This window comes from Dryobates pubescens, chromosome 26 (genome assembly GCF_014839835.1).
Source record: "Dryobates pubescens isolate bDryPub1 chromosome 26, bDryPub1.pri, whole genome shotgun sequence".
In the NCBI taxonomy this organism is placed as follows: domain Eukaryota; kingdom Metazoa; phylum Chordata; class Aves; order Piciformes; family Picidae; genus Dryobates; species Dryobates pubescens.
The window spans coordinates 927,501-942,807 of record NC_071637.1 but is presented as its reverse complement, the minus strand read 5'-3'; the positions used below and the strand labels follow the sequence as shown (position 1 = coordinate 942,807).

Here is a 15,307-nt window from a genome sequence, read left to right as displayed (position 1 = left end):
CTGGCAGCGGGGCTGGCAGTGGGGCTGGCAGTGATGCTGGCAGTGGGGCTGGCAGTGGGGCTGGCAGTGATGCTGGCAGTGGGGCTGGCAGTGATGCTGGCAGTGTTGCTGGCAGTGGGGCTGGCAGTGGGGCTGGCAGTGGGGCTGGCAGTGGGGCTGGCAGTGTTGCTGGCAGCGGGGCTGGCAGTGGGGCTGGCAGTGATGCTGGCAGTGGGGCTGGCAGTGGGGCTGGCAGTGATGCTGGCAGTGGGGCTGGCAGTGATGCTGGCAGTGGGGCTGGCAGTGGGGCTGGCAGTGGGGCTGGCAGTGGGGCTGGCAGTGGGGCTGGCAGCGGGGCTGGCAGTGTTGCTGGCAGTGATGCTGGCAGCGGGGCTGGCAGTGGGGCTGGCAGTGATGCTGGCAGTGGGGCAGGCAGTGGGGCTGGCAGTGGGGCTGCCTTTCAGGTCCCATCTGATTGCTGAGTGGTCTCCCTGTCCCAGCCCCCTGCAGTGAGCAGGGACATCAACTAGAGCAGCACCAGGGGCAGGGGAGGAAGCTGAGGAGCAGCCTGAGGGTGAGCTCATGGCTGGGGCTAAAGCTGTGCAGGGGCAGTGCCCAGAGGCTGGAGCCAGGCTCTGCTGGGGGCTGCCCAGTGCCAGCCCAAGGGGCAGTGCTGGAAGCTGAGGCAGAGGAAGCTCCATGGGAACAGCAGGAAGGATTTTTGCCTGTGAGGGTGAGAGAGGCCTGGAGCAGGCTGCCCAGGGGGGCTGTGGAGTCTCCCTCTCTGGAGAGATTCCAACCCCCCCTGGCTGTGCTCCTGGGTGCCCTGCCCTGGGTGCTCCTGCTCTGGCAGGGGCTTGGGCTGGGTGAGCTCTGGAGCTCCCTTCCAGCCCCTGGCACTCTGTGATCAGGCTGCCCAGGGCCACATCAAGTTTGACCTTGAAGGTCTCCAAGGATGGAGCAACCCTGGGCCATTCCTTCCAGCATTTCCCTCATGGTGCAGAGCTTCCTCCTGATGGCCAAACCTCAATCTCCCCTGCTCCGGTTCTGAACCCTTGCCCCTTGTGCAGAGTCCCTGCCCAGCTCTCCTGCAGCCCCTCCAGGCACTGGAGGGCTGCTCTGAGGTCTCCCTGGAGCCTTCTCCAGGCTGAGCAGCCCCAACCCTCTCAGCCTCTTTGTTCTCCACATGCTTTGAAAAGCTTTGTCCTTGCTGCCTTCTCTTGCCCCTCACATGGCTGTTCCAGAGCTTGCCTTTCCCTTCTGTCTCTCTGTGTCCTGCTGGCCTCGGGGCTGGGGGAATCCAGGCAGGCAGAGGAGCAAGTTCTGTGCTGTCCCTGCAGGGTGCAGAGCAGTTTTGTCTTCCCTGTGCTCTTTCACCTTTCTCTTTCAACTCCTCTGCTGCAGAGACACAGGTGGCAGAGCACCAGAAGAGCTTCCTGCAGGCCAGCTTGCAGGAGGAGGCTGTTGCCCTGAAGGAGGAAGCTAGGAGTCTGCAGCAGGGAGTGGCATCTTTGGAAAGGAAGCTCCACAGCACTGAGCAGCAAAGAAGAGCTGTCCTGGTGAGGCTGGCTGAGGCCAGAGAGCAGCATGCCTTACTTGACCTCCTGTTAACAGCTCCAAGGAGCAGCTTCTCAGGGGGTTGCAGACTCACAGAAGGGCTCAGGTTGGAAGGGAGCTCAGAGCTCCTCTGCTCCAAGCCCCTGCCGTGCCCAGGGACACCTCTCAGCCAGGCTCAGCTGCTCCAGGCCTCATCCAGCCTGGCCTGGAACACCTCCAGGCCACAGCCTCCCTGGGCAGCCTGTGCCAGAGCCTCACCACCCTCCTGCTGAAGAACTTCTCCCTCAGCTCCACTCTGACCCTGCTGTGCCTCAGCTCCAAACCATTCCCCCTGGGCCTGGCTCCAGACCCCCTCAGGAGAAGTCTCTCTGCAGCCTTCCTGCAGGATCCCTTCAGCTCCTGGCAGCAGCTCTGAGATCCCCCTGGAGCCTTCTCCTCTGCAGGCTGCACAGCCCCAGCTCCCTCAGCCTGTGCTCATTCTTGTGGCCTCCTCTGGCCTCACTCCAGCAGCTCTGAGGCCTTCTGCTGCTGGGGACAGCAGAGCTGGAGGCAGGATTGGAGGTGAGGTCTGAGCAGAGCCCAGGGGCAGAATCCCCTCTGCTGCCCTGCTGCCCACCCTGCTCTGGCTGCAGCCTAGGCTAAGACTTTTCCCAGTGGGGAGCTGCTTTTGAGCCTTGGTGTGGAGGTTCAGCCCAAAGCTGAGAAGCCCCAGAGTGTGCAAGTGCTGACCAAGTTCCCCTCACTTCCCCCTGCTCATTTTCCACTCATTCCTCCTCTCCCAGCCTTTTGCTTCCCTGCTGGGCTGTGTAGCTGAGCCAGCAGGCTCACCTTGTAGGCACTAGGACAGCAGCCTGGACTCTGGAGCCTGTGCAGTGCTTCCCCACTTCTCCAATGCCAATGGCTCCACAAATGAGATCTGGACAGGGTCCAGAACATGTCCAGAGAAGGGCAATGAGGATGGGGAGGGGTCTGGAGCACAGCCCTGGGAGGAGAGGCTGAGGGAGCTGGGGTTGCTTAGCCTGCAGAAGAGGAGGCTCAGGGGAGACCTTCTTGCTCTCTGCAACTCCCTGAAGGGAGGTTGGAGCCAGGTGGGGGTTGGTCTCCTCTGCCAGGCAACCAGCACCAGAACAAGAGGACACAGTCTCCAGCTGTGCCAGGGGAAGTTCAGGCTGGAGGTGAGGAGAAAGTTCTTCCCAGCAAGAGAGATTGGCCCTGGGGATGTGCTGCCCAGGGAGGTGGTGGAGTCCCCATCCCTGGAGGTGTTCCAAACAGGCTTGGATGAGGCACTTGGAGCCAGGGGTTAGTTGTCAGGAGGGGTTAGGTGTTAGGTCATGGGTTGGACTTGATGATCTCTGAGGTCTTTCCCAGCCTGGCTGATTCTGTGATTGAGTCTGATGCATGCAGCCCAGTTTCCAGATCTGGGAAGTGAAAGCAAACAGTTTTCATCCAAAGGGAAAGCAATGGAATGGTTCAAATCTTCTACAAACCCAAACCCCAGCCCTTGCCTGGCCCTGGAGCAGGAGCTGAGCTGTAAGTTGAAAGGCAGCTCTGAGAGATGGAGTTGTTGACTCTTTTCCTCCCTGTTTTCCAGCAGGAACGAGACAGCCTGCAAGCCCTGAAAGAAAAACTGGCCTGGGACATAAAACTGCTTCAGGAGTCAGTCACAGCCTCTGAAAGCAGAGCAAACACAGCCACAGATATGAACCACTGCCTGGAGCACCAGCTCCAGACTACACTCTCTGTCTTAAACATGAAAAATGAGGAGATGGAGACCCTGTGGGAGAAAATCCAGGTGCTCCACAGGGAAGCAGCAGAGGGCAAAGCTCTGCAGGAGAAGCTCACTGCCATCCTGTCAGAGAGGGAGGGAGAAGTGAGGTTATACCAGGAACAGGTGAGAGTGCTGGAAAAGCAGAAAGAAATGCATCAAAATGCTCTTGATCAGGTTAGAGAGGACATGACAGAGGGAAAACAGAAGGCAGAGTCCCAGCAGAAACACATAGAGGAGCTGGAGAAGCAGCAGGAAGAACAAAGGGTTGCTGTAGGCAAAATGAGCAAAGACCTGGAAGAGAGAGACAGAGAGATCAGATCCCAGCAAGAGCAGATACAGGACCTGGAGAAGCAGCAAGAAACACAGAAGGCTGCTGCCAGGAACATGAGCAGAGAGCTGGAGGAGAAGGGCCAGCAGATCAGATCCCAGCAAGAGCTGATAGCAGAGCTGGAGAAGCAGCAAGAGCTACAGAAGGCTGCTGTGAGCAGAGAGCTGGAGGAGAGGGAGCAGCAGATCAGGTCCCAGCAAGCACTGATAGCAGAGCTGGAGAAGCAGAGAGAGCTGCAGAAGGCTGCTGTGAGCAGAGAGCTGGAGGAGAGACACAAGGAGCTCAAATCCCAGCAAGAACAGATACAGGACCTGGAAAAACAGCATGAAACACAAAGGACTGCTGCCATCAAGGTGAGCAGAGAGCTGGAGGAGAGGGAGCAGCAGATCAGGTCCCAGCAAGAGCTGATAGCAGAGCTGGAGAAGCAGCAAGAGCTGCAGGAGGCTGCTGCCAGGAACATGAGCAGAGAGCTGGAGGAGAAGGGCCAGCAGATCAGATCCCAGCAAGAGCTGATAGCAGAGCTGGAGAAGCAAAGAGAGCTGCAGAAGACTGCTGTGAGCAGAGAGCTGGAGGAGAGATACAAGAAGATCAGGTCCCAGCAAGAGCAGATACAGGACCTGGAGAAGCAGCAGGAAACACAGAGGACTGCTGCCAGGAACATGAGCAGAGAGCTGGAGGAGAAGGGCCAGCAGATCAGATCCCAGCAAGAGCTGATAGCAGAGCTGGAGAAGCAGCAAGAGCTGCAGAAGGCTGCTGTGAGCAGAGAGCTGGAGGAGAGGGAGCAGCAGATCAGGTCCCAGCAAGAGCTGATAGCAGAGCTGGAGAAGCAGCAAGAATTGCAGAAGGCTGCTGCCAGCATCTTCAGCAGAGAGCTGGAGGAGAGACACAAGGAGATCAGATCCCAGCAAGCTCTGATACAGGACCTGGAGAAGCATCATGAAACACAAAGGACTGTTGCCATCAAGGTGAGCAGAGAGCTGGAGGAGAGAGACCAGCAGATCAGATCCCAGCAAGAGCTGATAGCAGAGCTGGAGAAGCAGCAAGAGCTGCAGGAGGCTGCTGCCAGGAACATGAGCAGAGAGCTGGAGGAGAGGGAGCAGCAGATCAGGTCCCAGCAAGAACAGATACAGGACCTGGAGAAGCAGCAAGAGCTGCAGAAGACTGCTGCCAGGAACAGGAGCAGAGAGCTGGAGGAGAGGGAGCAGCAGATCAGGTCCCAGCAAGAGCTGATAGCAGAGCTGGAGAAGCAGCAAGAGCTGCAGGAGGCTGCTGCCAGGAGCAGGAGCAGAGAGCTGGAGGAGAGGGAGCAGCAGATCAGATCCCAGCAAGAGCTGATAGCAGAGCTGGAGAAGCAGCAAGAGCTGCAGAAGGCTTCTGCCAGGAACATGAGCAGAGAGCTGGAGGAGAGGGAGCAGCAGATCAGGTCCCAGCAAGAACAGATACAGGACCTGGAGAAGCAGCAGGAATTGCAGATTACTGCCAGCAAGGTGAGCAGAGAGCTGGAGGAGAGGGAGCAGCAGATCAGATCCCAGCAAGAGCTGATAGCAGAGCTGGAGAAGCAGCAGGAAACACAGAGGACTGCTGCCAGGAACAGGAGCAGAGAGCTGGAGGAGAGGGAGCAGCAGATCAGGTCCCAGCAAGAGCTGATAGCAGAGCTGGAGAAGCAAAGAGAGCTGCAGAAGACTGCTGTGAGCAGAGAGCTGGAGGAGAGGGAGCAGCAGATCAGGTCCCAGCAAGAGCTGATAGCAGAGCTGGAGAAGCAAAGAGAGCTGCAGAAGACTGCTGTGAGCAGAGAGCTGGAGGAGAGGGAGCAGCAGGAGCTGAAAAGAATGACTCTAGAGCCAGAGTGTACATCCCAAGTGAGAAGTCTGCTCCTGGAAGTTGACCACATGAAAGGACACTTGAAGGAGAAAAACACAGAGCTGCTGTCTCTGACCCAGCAGGTCCAGGAGCTGGAACAGGAGAGGGAGCAAGTGCAAGCTCTGCATGCAAGCCTTGAGCACCTGAGGGCAGTTCTGAAGGACAGAGAGAGCCAATGTGAGTCTCAAAGGGATCAGTTAAGACTCTTCCAGCAGTACAAGGACCAGCAAGAGGAGCACCTGCAAGAGCTTCACAGCAGGGTGGAAAAGATGACTCTCTCCTTAGCTGAAAAAGATCAAGAGCTGGAATTGCAGCAAAAGCAAATCCAGGAAGCTGAAGTGGTGATGGGAATGCAGCTAAAGACTGTCCAGGACCAGCTGGAGCAGGCCTTGGAAACCTTAAAAGAAAAGGACAGGCTCCTGGAAACCCAAAAGGAAGGGAGAGGGAACTCTGAGGGGCAGCCAGAAGAGCAGGGCAGTGCCTTGCACAGAGGCTCCGGACACACCAAGCCAGGCCTGAAGGAAGAGGCTGAATCTCAGGAGGAAGTGATGGAGACCTTCCAAGAACAAGATGCTGACCAGCAGAAGGAAGTTCTGCAGCCTCCTCAAGTGGCTCTAAAGGAACAAGGGCAAGAAATCTTCAGTCTGAGAGAGCAATGTGAGGCATGCAAGGAAAGGGAGGGAAAGCAGGGAGCTGAGCAGGCAAAGCTTCAAGCAGCAAGAGAGACTCTGAAGGACAGGGAAAGGAGGATCAGAGTCCTGGAGGAGGCTGTGGCCCGACTCCAGCAGCAAAAGGAGGAGGCAGAGATGCAGATTAAAGCCCAGCTGCAAGCTCTAGAATCTTCCCTAGGAGCTAGGGACCAGGAGATAGGATCTTGGCAGGAGCCTGTCCAGGAGCTTCGAGGGCTGAAGGAGTCGGAAAGCAGCAAGGCCGAGAGGCTGCGGCAGGAGCCGGACAGGAGAAGCCAAATGGAGCAGCAGAGTGGTTTGGAGTTCCTCAGGCAGGCAAAGCCAATGGACAGCTTCCAGCTTGGTGAAGGAGGCAGGAAAGGAGCACTGACATCAGGGCAGAAGCAGGTGGTGGTGCTTCAGGAAGCGGTGAGGAAGAGAGATGAGGACAATGGAGCTCCGGCGCGAAGGGCACGGCGCCAGGAAGGGCTGAGGAGCTGGCAGGCTCTCCAGCTTGGGCTGCCCAGGAAGGAGGAAGAGGTCAGGGAGCACAGAGAGCAAGAGCAGCTCCTGGAAGAGGCCTTGCCTCAGGGGGGAGAAGTGAGCAAGGCTCAAGGTGAGCAAGGAGAGCTGGAGGTGAGAGCTCCTGGGGAAGAGCTGCACCGTGCTCAGCACACTCTGGGCCGGCAGAGAGGCAGAGTGAGGTCTTCAGAGGAGCCTCTGGCAGGGAGAGAAGAGGAGCTGAGGAGGCAGAGTGAGCTCCTGAAGCAGCTCACATCAGCTTGGCAGTGGAAGAGCGGAGGGGAGAGCCTGCAGAGGCACATCCAGAAGCTCCAGCAGTGGGAGGAGGAGGAAGCAGAGAGGAGGAGAGCGCTGCAGGAGAGGGACTCCCTCCTGGCCGGGCAGCGGGAGCTGAGCCGGCGGCTGGCGCAGGAGCGCAAGGCCAAGGAGGAGGAGCTGCAGCGTGTGGTGGCTGCTCTCAGGCAGACTGAGAGCGCAGAAATCGAGTGGAAGGAGAAGGCCCAGGGGCTGGGCCAGGCCCTGGCCAAGAGTGAGCTGACCAACAGCACCCTGAGGGAGGAGATAGCCATCCTGCAGAGCATGGTGTCAGACAGGGACAAGGACCGCTTCCACCTTCAGGTAAGCACTGCGGGTGCTCCCCAGCCCCTGGGGGTGCTCCCCAGCCCCTGGGGGTGCTCCTCATTCCCTGGGGGGTGCTCCTCATTCCCTGGGGGGTGCTCCTCATTCCCTGGGGGGTGCTCCTCAGCCCCTGGGGGTGCTCCTCATTCCCTAAGGGATGCTCCTCATTCCCTGGGGGGTGCTCCTCATTCCCTGGGGGGTGCTCCTCAGCCCCTGGGGGGTGCTCCCCAGCCCCTGGGGGTGCTCCTCATTCCCTAAGGGATGCTCCTCATTCCCTGGGGGTGCTCCCCAGCCCCTGGGGGTGCTCCTCATTCCCTAAGGGATGCTCCTCATTCCCTGGGGGGTGCTCCTCATTCCCTGGGGGGTGCTCCTCATTCCCTGGGGGGTGCTCCTCAGCCCCTGGGGGTGCTCCTCATTCCCTAAGGGATGCTCCTCATTCCCTGGGGGGTGCTCCTCATTCCCTGGGGGGTGCTCCTCAGCCCCTGGGGGGTGCTCCCCAGCCCCTGGGGGTGCTCCTCATTCCCTAAGGGATGCTCCTCATTCCCTGGGGGTGCTCCCCAGCCCCTGGGGGTGCTCCTCATTCCCTAAGGGATGCTCCTCATTCCCTGGGGGGTGCTCCCCAGCCCCTGGGGGTGCTCCTCATTCCCTAAGGGATGCTCCTCATTCCCTGGGGGGTGCTCCTCATTCCCTGGGGGTGCTCCTCATTCCCTAAGGGATGCTCCTCATTCCCTGGGGGTGCTCCTCATTCCCTGGGGGGTGCTCCTCATTCCCTGGGGGGTGCTCCCCAGCCCCTGGGGGTGCTCCTCATTCCCTAAGGGATGCTCCTCATTCCCTGGGGGGTGCTCCTCATTCCCTGGGGGTGCTCCTCATTCCCTAAGGGATGCTCCTCATTCCCTGGGGGTGCTCCTCATTCCCTGGGGGGTGCTCCTCAGCCCCTGGGGGGTGCTCCCCAGCCCCTGGGGGTGCTCCTCATTCCCTGGGGGTGCTCCTCATTCCCTGGGGGTGCTCCCCAGCCCCTGGGGGTGCTCCTCATTCCCTGGGGGTGCTCCTCATTCCCTGGGGGTGCTCCCCAGCCCCTGGGGGTGCTCCTCATTCCCTGGGGGTGCTCCTCATTCCCTGGGGGTGCTCCCCAGCCCCTGGGGGTGCTCCTCATTCCCTAAGGGATGCTCCTCATTCCCTGGGGGTGCTCCTCAGCCCCTGGGGGGATTGCTCCTCAGCCCCTGGGGGGATTGCTCCTCAGCCCCTGGGGGGATTGCTCCTCAGCCCCTGGGGGATGCTCCTCAGCGCCTGGGGGATGCTCCTCAGTCCCTGGGGGTTACTCCTCATTCCCTGGGGGGATGCTCCTCAGCCCCTGGGGGATGCTCCTGATTCCCTGGGGGGAAGCTCCTCAGCCCCTGGGGATGCTCCTCATTCCCTGGGGGGAAGCTCCTCATTCCCTGGGGGTGCTCCTCATTCCCTGGGGGGTGCTCCTCATTCCCTAAGGGATGCTCCCCAGCCCCTGGGGGTGCTCCTCATTCCCTGGAGGGTGCTCCTCAGCCCCTGGGGGTGCTCCTCATTCCCTGGAGGGTGCTCCTCAGCCCCTGGGGGTGCTCCTCATTCCCTGGGGGGAAGCTCCTCATTCCCTGGGGATGCTCCTCATTCCCTAAGGGATGCTCCTCATTCCCTGGGGGTGCTCCTCATTCCCTGGGGGGTGCTCCTCAGCCCCTGGGGGGTGCTCCTCATTCCCTGGGGGTGCTCCTCATTCCCTGGGGGGTGCTCCTCAGCCCCTGGGGGGTGCTCCTCATTCCCTGGGGGTGCTCCCCAGCCCCTGGGGGTGCTCCTCATTCCCTGGGGGTGCTCCTCATTCCCTGGGGGGTGCTCCTCAGCCCCTGGGGGGATGCTCCTCATTCCCTGGGGGGTGCTCCTCATTCCCTGGGGGGTGCTCCTCAGCCCCTGGGGGGATTGCTCCTCAGCCCCTGGGGGGATTGCTCCTCAGCCCCTGGGGATGCTCCTCATTCCCTAAGGGGTGCTCCTCATTCCCTAAGGGATGCTCCTCATTCCCTGGGGGTGCTCCTCATTCCCTGGGGGGTGCTCCTCAGCCCCTGGTGGGAGTGCTCCTCAGCCCCTGGGGGTGCTCCTCATTCCCTAAGGGATGCTCCTCATTCCCTGGGGGTGCTCCTCATTCCCTGGGGGGTGCTCCTCATTCCCTAAGGGATGCTCCTCAGTCCCTGCGGGTGCTCCTCATTCCCTGGGGGGATGCTCCTCATTCCCTGGGGGTGCTCCTCATTCCCTAAGGGATGCTCCTCAGTCCCTGGGGGGTGCTCCTCATTCCCTAAGGGATGCTCCTCAGCCCCTGGGGGTGCTCCTCATTCCCTGGGGGGTGCTCCTCATTCCCTAAGGGATGCTCCTCAGCCCCTGGGGGTGCTCCTCATTCCCTAAGGGATGCTCCTCATTCCCTGTGGGTGCTCCTCATTCCCTGGGGGGTGCTCCTCAGCCCCTGGGGGGATTGCTCCTCAGCCCCTGGGGGGTGCTCCCTAGCCCCTGGGGATGCTCCTCATTCCCTAAGGGATGCTCCTCATTCCCTGGGGGTGCTCCTCATTCCCTGGGGGTGCTCCTCATTCCCTAAGGGATGCTCCTCATTCCCTGGGGGTGCTCCTCATTCCCTAAGGGATGCTCCTCATTCCCTGTGGGTGCTCCTCATTCCCTGGGGGTGCTCCTCATTCCCTGGGGGGTGCTCCTCATTCCCTAAGGGATGCTCCCCAGCCCCTGGGGGTGCTCCTCATTCCCTGGAGGGTGCTCCTCAGCCCCTGGGGGTGCTCCTCATTCCCTGGGGGGAAGCTCCTCATTCCCTGGGGATGCTCCTCATTCCCTAAGGGATGCTCCTCATTCCCTGGGGGTGCTCCTCATTCCCTGGGGGGTGCTCCTCAGCCCCTGGGGGGTGCTCCTCATTCCCTGGGGGTGCTCCTCATTCCCTGGGGGGTGCTCCTCAGCCCCTGGGGGGATGCTCCTCATTCCCTGGGGGGTGCTCCTCATTCCCTGGGGGGTGCTCCTCAGCCCCTGGGGGGATTGCTCCTCAGCCCCTGGGGATGCTCCTCATTCCCTAAGGGATGCTCCTCATTCCCTGGGGGTGCTCCTCATTCCCTGGGGGTGCTCCTCAGCCCCTGGGGGTGCTCCTCATTCCCTAAGGGATGCTCCTCATTCCCTGGGGGGTGCTCCTCATTCCCTAAGGGATGCTCCTCAGTCCCTGGGGGTGCTCCTCATTCCCTAAGGGATGCTCCTCAGTCCCTGGGGGTGCTCCTCATTCCCTGGGGGGATGCTCCTCATTCCCTGGGGGTGCTCCTCATTCCCTGGGGGTGCTCCTCATTCCCTGGGGGTGCTCCTCATTCCCTAAGGGATGCTCCTCATTCCCTGGGGATGCTCCTCATTCCCTGGGGGTGCTCCTCATTCCCTGGGGGTGCTCCTCATTCCCTAAGGGATGCTCCTCATTCCCTAAGGGATGCTCCTCATTCCCTGGGGGTGCTCCTCATTCCCTGGGGGTGCTCCTCATTCCCTAAGGGATGCTCCTCATTCCCTAAGGGATGCTCCTCATTCCCTGGGGGTGCTCCTCATTCCCTGGGGGGATGCTCCTCATTCCCTGGGGGTGCTCCTCATTCCCTAAGGGATGCTCCTCAGTCCCTGGGGATGCTCCTCATTCCCTAAGGGGTGCTCCTCATTCCCTAAGGGATGCTCCTCATTCCCTGGGGGGTGCTCCTCATTCCCTAAGGGATGCTCCTCAGCCCCTGGGGGTGCTCCTCATTCCCTAAGGGATGCTCCTCAGCCCCTGGGGATGCTCCTCATTCCCTAAGGGATGCTCCTCATTCCCTGTGGGTGCTCCTCATTCCCTGGGGGGTGCTCCTCAGCCCCTGGGGGGATTGCTCCTCAGCCCCTGGGGGGTGCTCCCTAGCCCCTGGGGATGCTCCTCATTCCCTAAGGGATGCTCCTCATTCCCTGGGGGTGCTCCTCATTCCCTGGGGGTGCTCCTCATTCCCTAAGGGATGCTCCTCATTCCCTGTGGGTGCTCCTCATTCCCTGGGGGATGCTCCTCAGCCCCTGGGGGGATGCTCCTCATTCCCTGGGGGGATGCTCCTCATTCCCTGGGGGGATGCTCCTCATTCCCTGGGGGGAAGCTCCCCAGCCCCTGGGGATGCTCCTGATTCCCTGGGGGGAAGCTCCCCAGCCCCTGGGGATGCTCCTGATTCCCTGGGGGGAAGCTCCTCAGCCCCTGGGGATGCTCCTGATTCCCTGGGGGGATGCTCCTCAGTCCCTGGGGGGATGCTCCTCAGCCCCTGGGGGGATGCTCCTCATTCCCTGGGGGGATGCTCCTCATTCCCTGGGGGGATGCTCCTCAGCCCCTGGGGGATGCTCCTCAGCCCCTGGGGGAAGCTCCTCAGCCCCTGGGGGGAAGCTCCTCAGCCCCTGGGGGAAGCTCCTCAGCCCCTGGGGATGCTCCTCATTCCCTGGGGGGAAGCTCCTCAGCCCCTGGGGGAAGCTCCTCAGCCCCTGGGGATGCTCCTCATTCCCTGGGGGGAAGCTCCTCAGCCCCTGGGGGAAGCTCCTCAGCCCCTGGGGATGCTCCTCATTCCCTGGGGGGATGCTCCTCAGCCCCTGGGGGGATGCTCCTCAGCCCCTGGGGGGATGCTCCTGATTCCCTGGGGGGAAGCTCCTCAGCCCCTGGGGATGCTCCTCATTCCCTGGGGGGATGCTCCTCAGCCCCTGGGGGGAAGCTCCTCAGCCCCTGGGGGGATGCTCCTCAGCCCCTGGGGGGATGCTCCTGATTCCCTGGGGGGAAGCTCCTCAGCCCCTGGGGATGCTCCTCATTCCCTGGGGATTGCTCCTCAGCCACTGGGGGTTGCTCCTCAGCCCCTGGGGGTTGCTCCTCAGCCCCTTAGAATGGCCAGAAAGAACCCTGGAGGTGTTTCCCATACAGACAGGGCAGTAGCAGTTCCCCCCAGTGGAGGCAGCCTGGCCAGAGGAGCTGTGCTGGCAGCCAGCAGGCTTGGCTGCAGAATGCATCCCTTGGCTCTGAGCTAAGGCAGGTTCCCCTCTGAGGAACCCAAGAAACAAGAATCCTCCTGGCTGCCAGCTGCTTCCTCATGCCTCAAAAACCCCAGCAGCTGTCTGGAGACTGTGTCCAGAGAAGGGCAACCAAGCTGGGGAAGGGTCTGGGGAGCAGCAGCTGAGGGAGCTGGGGGGGTTGAGCCTGGAGGAGGCTGAGGGAGACCTCATTGCTCTCTGCAGCTCCCTGAGAGGAGGCTGCAGGGAGCTGGGGTTGGGCTCTGCTCAAAAGCCACAACTGAGAGGACAAGAGGAACTGGCCTGGAATGGTGCCAGGGGAGGGTCAGGTTGGAGAGGAGGAGAAACCTCTGTGCCAGAAGGGTTCCCAAAGGCTGGAAGAGGGCAGTGCTTGGATCCCCATCCCTGGAGGGGGTTAAGAGCCTTCCAGACATGGTGCTCAGGGATGTGGGACAGCAGTGGCCCTGGTGGGCTCAGATCATGGTTGGACCTGATGCTCTCAGAGGCCTTCTCCAGCCATGGGGACTCTGTGGCAAGCAGTGGCTGCAGGAAAGGCTGCTGGAGGCACTGCAGACCTTTGTCAATCCCTCAGGAGACTGAACAGGAAAGGATTGTTTGCAGTCTCTCTGCAAAGCAGAGTGGGGGACACTGAACCAAAAGAAGCAGGAAGCAGAGCCAGGAAAAGCCAACTGCATTCTCCAGGGTGACCTGGAGCAGGGCCTCTAGGACAGGGTCAGTTGTGACCCCAGAGGGGAAGAGACTTGGCACTGCCCAGTCCTGGAAGGGCCAGGAGGAGGAGCAGAGGGCTGGAGCTGCTCTGGAGACAGCCTGAGAGAGTTGGGGTTGTGCAGGCTGCAGAGGAGAAGGCTCCCAGGAGAGCTTCTGGTGGCCTGCCAGGAGCTGCAGGGGGCTGCAAGCAAGCTGGGGAGGGACTTTGGAGGGTGTCAGGGAGGGATAGGGGTCTGGGACACCTCTGAGGGGGGCAGGAATCAGGCCTGGGACAGGGAGCCAGCAATGGGCACTGGCAGCCCAGAAGGCCAAGGGCAGCTGAGCTGCTTCTGGGCTGCCAGTGCCCATTGGCAGAGGTGGAGGGAGAGGATCCTGCCCCTCTGCTCTGGGGTGTGAGGGAGGGACAGGACTGGGGGGGATGGAGCAGCACTAGAAGTGGGGAGCTGGAGCTTGGCTGTGAGGAAGAAGTTGTTGGCCAGGAGGGTGGTGAGAGCCTGGCCCAGGCTGCCCAGGGAGGTGGTGGAAGCCTCCTGCCTGGAGGTGTTTGCAGCCAGGCTGGAGGTGGCTGTGAGCAACCTGCTGTGGTGTGAGGTGTCCCTGCCCATGGCAGGGGGTTGGGGCTGGCTGAGCCTTGAGCTCCCTTCCAGCCCTGGCAGCTCTAAGGTCCCAAGGAGCAGGGCTGTGTCTCTGCACTTTGCAGCCAGCAGAGTTGCTTTGGCTCAGTGTTTCCTGGAAGCTCTCAGCCCTGGGCCTAGATCTGGATGGACTCCTGGCTGGCACTTGCCCAGGGTGCAGACAGGCAGCCTGGGGGATTGGTGTTTGCAGTGAAGGAGCTGGCTGCTCCCAGGCCACCCAGCAGGACCTTCCTCACCACTCTCCCAGTGCCAGAGCTGGCTTCAGGCTGCCCCAGGGCCTGCTCAGAGCAGCAGCTCCTGAGCCTCCAGCCCAGCTGCTTCAGCTGTGGCACTGGCACAGGGGAAGGACTCTGGCAGCTCTGTGATTCCTCTGCCCCAGTCACTCTTCCCAGTGGGTTGCTTGAGGCTTTCCTGACCTTGCTGTGCAGCAGCTGAGTTCCTCTCCTGTGTGTCCCCAGCAGGCTGCTGCAGGGCAGGCTGGGTGCCGGCCGCCGGAGCAGCTCCTGGAGTCGCAGCGGCTGCAGCGCCTGCAGCGAGCGGTGGCGAAGCTGGAGCTGGAGAAGGTGGAGCTGAAGCAGCTCAATGCTGAGCTCAAGAGGACTCTGGAGCAGGTGAAAGAGGCTTCCAGCCCCTCTGCAGAGCCTCATGCTCCCTTGGCATATGGCCTCCTGCCACAGCGAGCGCTTTGCAGGCCGCTGCTCCGTTCCCGTCCCTCGCGCCCCCTCGCCGGACGCAGCTCCATCTTTGTGTCTCCCCCAGGGCCTCAGAAGGGGTTGGGTTGGCAAAGCCCTCTCAGAGCACCCAGTCCTACATCACCCCAGCTCTGCCATGCCCCCTAAACCCTGGCCCCAAGTGCCATGGCCACACAGTCCTGGAACCCCTCCAGCCATGGGGACTCCACCACCTCCCCGGGCAGCCTCTGCCAGGCCCTGACCACTCTGCCAGCAAAGACATTTTGCCTCCTCTCCAAGCTCAGCCTCCCCTGGCACAATTCCAGGCCATGTCCTCTGCTTCTCTCACCTGAGAGCAGGGAGCAGAGCCCAACCCCCAGCTCCCTGCAGCCTCCTCTCAGGGAGCTGCAGAGAGCAATGAGGTCTCCCTCAGCCTCCTCTGCTCCACACCAACCCCCCCCAGCTCCCTCAGCTGCTGCTCCCCAGCCCTGCTCTCCAGACCCTTCCCCAGCTTGGTTGCCCTTCTCTGGCCCTGCCCCAGCCCTCAGTGTCCTTCTGGGAGTGAGGAGCCCAGAACTGAGCCCAGGATTGGAGGTGCAGCCTGAGCAGTGCCCAGCCCAGGGGCACCATCACTGGCACCCCAGATGCACATCCACTCTGGTGCCACCCTGCTTGTCTCAGCATCCCCAGGCACACATTTGTCCTTCCCATGGCAGGAGCTGTTCCTTCTTGCTCTTCCCTGGCCTGCACTGCTTGGTGTTAGCCCCCAGCAGTCTCTGGTGCAGCTAAATTGCATCTGCCTTGCTCAGGGGAGACCTTACTGCCATCCACAGCTCCCTGCAGGGAGGTTGGAGCCAGGTGGGGGTTGGTCTCTTGTGCCAGGCAGCCAGCAGCAGAACAAGAGGACACAGTCTCAAGCTGTGCCAGGGGAGGTTCAGGCT

The 15,307-nt window shown here is 61.3% G+C and overlaps 1 protein-coding gene across 1 annotated transcript in view; it reads left to right on the top strand.

Moving 5' to 3' along the window:
- The window catches only part of CEP250 (centrosomal protein 250), a 65,584-nt gene that overhangs the window by 45,737 nt on the left and 4,540 nt on the right, over window positions 1-15,307 (top strand). The window contains exons 26-30 of the mRNA XM_054173337.1: window positions 1,384-1,538; window positions 3,128-3,673; window positions 4,688-7,309; window positions 13,540-13,563; window positions 14,196-14,306. Of these exons, the coding sequence (XP_054029312.1) occupies window positions 1,384-1,538; window positions 3,128-3,673; window positions 4,688-7,309; window positions 13,540-13,563; window positions 14,196-14,306 (3,458 nt within the window). The remainder of the gene's footprint in view (window positions 1-1,383; window positions 1,539-3,127; window positions 3,674-4,687; window positions 7,310-13,539; window positions 13,564-14,195; window positions 14,307-15,307) is intronic.